At 36.5% G+C, this 3,273-nt stretch overlaps 1 protein-coding gene across 3 annotated transcripts in view; it reads right to left on the bottom strand.

Annotated features, from left to right (window-relative positions):
- LOC106881248 (uncharacterized) overlaps window positions 1-3,273 on the bottom strand; it is a 276,422-nt gene that overhangs the window by 99,230 nt on the left and 173,919 nt on the right. For all 3 annotated transcript variants that reach the window (XR_008264114.1, XM_052967796.1, XM_052967797.1), the window contains exons 29-30: window positions 2,307-2,390; window positions 1,110-1,226 (exon numbers count right to left, since the gene is read on the bottom strand). Coding sequence is in view for 2 of the 3 variants with exons in the window: in XM_052967796.1 (XP_052823756.1) it covers window positions 1,110-1,226; window positions 2,307-2,390 (201 nt within the window). In the remaining variant the exon portion in view is untranslated. The remainder of the gene's footprint in view (window positions 1-1,109; window positions 1,227-2,306; window positions 2,391-3,273) is intronic.

Genomic DNA, 3,273 nt, shown 5'->3' on the forward strand with positions numbered 1-3,273 from the left:
ATGTGTGTGTGCCTGCAGCATGTGTAAGGACTTTCGAGTGAGATCGTTGTCAGTGCCCCTGGACTGGCTCTTGTGTGGGTGGCACATAAAATACACCATTTCGAGCATTGCCGTTGCTAGTACCTCCTGACTGGCCTTCGTGCCGGTGGCACGTAAAAGCACCCACTACACTCTCTGAGTGGTTCGCGTTAGGAAGGGCATCCAGCTGTAGAAACTCTGCTAAATCAGATTGGAGCCTGGTGTAGCCATCTGGTTTCACCAGTCCTCAGTCAAATCGTCCAACTCATGCTAGCATGGAAAGCGGACGTTGAACGACGACGATGATGATGATGACAGTCAATAGGTGAGATCTAGAGATGTTCAATATAGAAAACATGGCATAAGTCATGAATATGAACAACTTTTAGTATCTGTGAATTGCTCCCATTTTTTCAAAGCAATTGAATCATATCCAACCCATAGGATCACCAATGATTTAATAAAAGAATTGCAACAGAGATCTTAACAATTAAATGAAGTTTTTACTGTTTTAAGCTTAATAAAAGGTTAAAATGATTTGCATAAAACTTTCCTTCTAATTTATTTATTTATTTATTTATTTGTAATTGATCTTCAAAGTATGTTCAATAAACAATATTCTTGTTACCCTATTTCTGTTAAAGTACAGTACTTTTGTTTCAATTGATTTTGAAAACAATGAAGAATTTAATAAAATAATTTTCTCATTATTCATTTGGTGTTTGGAATATAAACTGACATGAAATTTAGAGAGAAGGTTTTAATTCAAAATTTCATATTAATTTGTTCTAAATACTAGCTTGATAATGAGTAAAGACATCCTTCAGTCATGAATGATCATGGGATTGCACCTAGCAATTTCCCCTCCAATGTACAAGTCCAGGCAATGTTGTTTATAGAAGATCAGCAGTCACCCATGCATACCAGCCACCTCTCTCCATGACATCAATGTTATCCAAGGGAAAGGCAAAGGCTCCAGTGGCATCGCAACCCATTTCTATAGTTAGACAGGCTGACAGACAGATAGAGACAGATACATCAGAGAAATCCACAATGATATTTTTTTCTAAGTTAGCAATAATGATACTTACTTGGGTCACAGGTACATGTGTAATTGCCATCCTTAGTAGATTGGCATGTACCATTATGGTAGCAGGGATCTGATGCACAGGGATCAATAGTAATAGAACAATTTTCTCCTTTATAACCTGGAAAAAAAAAAATTAAATTAATTAGTAATGTTGACACTCCAATTAAATATAGACACTTCTTCACATTTATAGGAAGCTATTCTAGAGAAGAGGAACACATTTAGAAGAGATGATTTTCCAGGACAGCTTGTATACTTGCTCATAGAATATTTATTTTACACTTTCATTGCATGACAAATGAAAGTTTTATAAGTGCTAAGTATTTACTTTTTTTTTAGTTTATCTGTAAGTCAATCATGTTTTAACAAACATAACAACTGGGACCATCTTGTATTTCCTTCAGGCAGAGTGTATTAAGAATTATATCATCCAATATATTTAATGTGTTAGAACGGCATGCTGGCAAAAATGTTAGCACGCTGGGTGAAATGCTTATCAATATTTCGTCTGTCTTTACGTTCTGAGTTCAAATTCTGACGAGGTTGACCTTGCCTTTCATCCTTTCGGGGTTGATGAATTAAGTATAAGTTGTGTACTGGGGTCAATCTAATTGACTGCCCCCTCCCTCAAAATTCCGGGCCTTGTGCCCAGAGTAGAAAAGATTATTATTATTAAGGCTGTGAGCTGGCAGAATCATTAACAAATCGAGCAAAATGCTTAGCAGTATTCCGTCTGTCATTGTGTTCTGAGTTCAAATTCTGCTGAGGTTGACTTTGCCTTTCATCTTTTGGGGATTGATAAAATAAGTGCCAGTTGAGTACTGGAGTCGATGTAATTGACTATCTTCTTTCCCCAAAAATTCAAGCCTTGTTCCTTTAGTAGAAAGGATTATTATCATCATTATTATTATTATTATTATTATTATTATTATTATTATTATTATTATTATTATTATCTCTCTCTCTCTCTCTCTCAAACACACTGGAATAAATCATCTAGTTCAGATCTAATGAGGAAAGGGCTCCGAAAGGTTTAAAAAATATCCAAGATACATCACATGTTACAACTGGTGTCCCTACAACTCCTGATGAAGTATCAGGGGCACCAGTGTGATCTGTATATGCCTATATGTGTGTGTGCACATGTTTGTTTATATATGTGTATATAAAAGAAGATAAAAGAAAACAATATAAATACCTGGAAAGCAGCGACACTCATAATAATGTCTGACAACTGAACAATTACCATGTTCACAAGGATTTTGAACACAAATATCAGTCTCTGAAATAGAAAAGCAAAGTTCAGCATTTCCCAAATATCAAATGAACCTTTTGTTGCGATCTTTCTTTTACTTGTTTCAGTTATTAGATAGCAGCCATGCTGGGACACCATCTGGAAGAATTTTTAGTCAAATGAATTGATCCCAGCACTTAATTTTGTTAAGCCTGGCCCTTATTCTAGCAGTTTCATTTGTTGAACTACTAAGTTATAGGGACTTAAACATACCAACACCAGTTGTAAAGAGATGGTGGGAGGACAAACACAAACACAAAGACACACATAGATAGGAGTGGCTGTGTGGTAAGTAACTTGCTTACCAACTACATGATTCTGGGTTCAGTCCCACTGTGTGTTACCTTGGGCAAGTGTCTTCTACTTATAGCCTCAGGTCGACCAAAGCCTTGTGAGAGGATTTGGTAGATGGAAACTGAAAGAATCCCGTCGTATATATATATATATATATATATATATATATATGTGTATGTATATATATGCTTGTGTGTGTCTGTGTTTGTATCCCCACCATCGCTTGACAAATGATGTTGATGTGCTTACGTCCCTGTAACTTCGCAGATAGAATAAGTACTAGGCTAACAAAGAATAAGTCCTGGGGTTGATTTGTTCGACTAAAGGTGGTGCTCCAGCATGGCCACAGTCAAATGACTGAAACAAATAAAAGAATAAAAGAAAAGAATATATATATATATGACAGTCTTCTTTCAGCTTCCATCTACCAAATCCACTCAGAAGGCTTTGGTTGGCCTGAGGCTTTAGCAGAAGACACTTGCCCAAGGTGTCACACTGTGGGATCTAACCTGGAACTATGTGGTTGGGAAGCAAGCTTCTTATCACACAGCTATGCCTGTGCCTATATACATATATA

Source organism: Octopus bimaculoides, chromosome 5 (genome assembly GCF_001194135.2).
Source record: "Octopus bimaculoides isolate UCB-OBI-ISO-001 chromosome 5, ASM119413v2, whole genome shotgun sequence".
Taxonomy (NCBI): domain Eukaryota; kingdom Metazoa; phylum Mollusca; class Cephalopoda; order Octopoda; family Octopodidae; genus Octopus; species Octopus bimaculoides.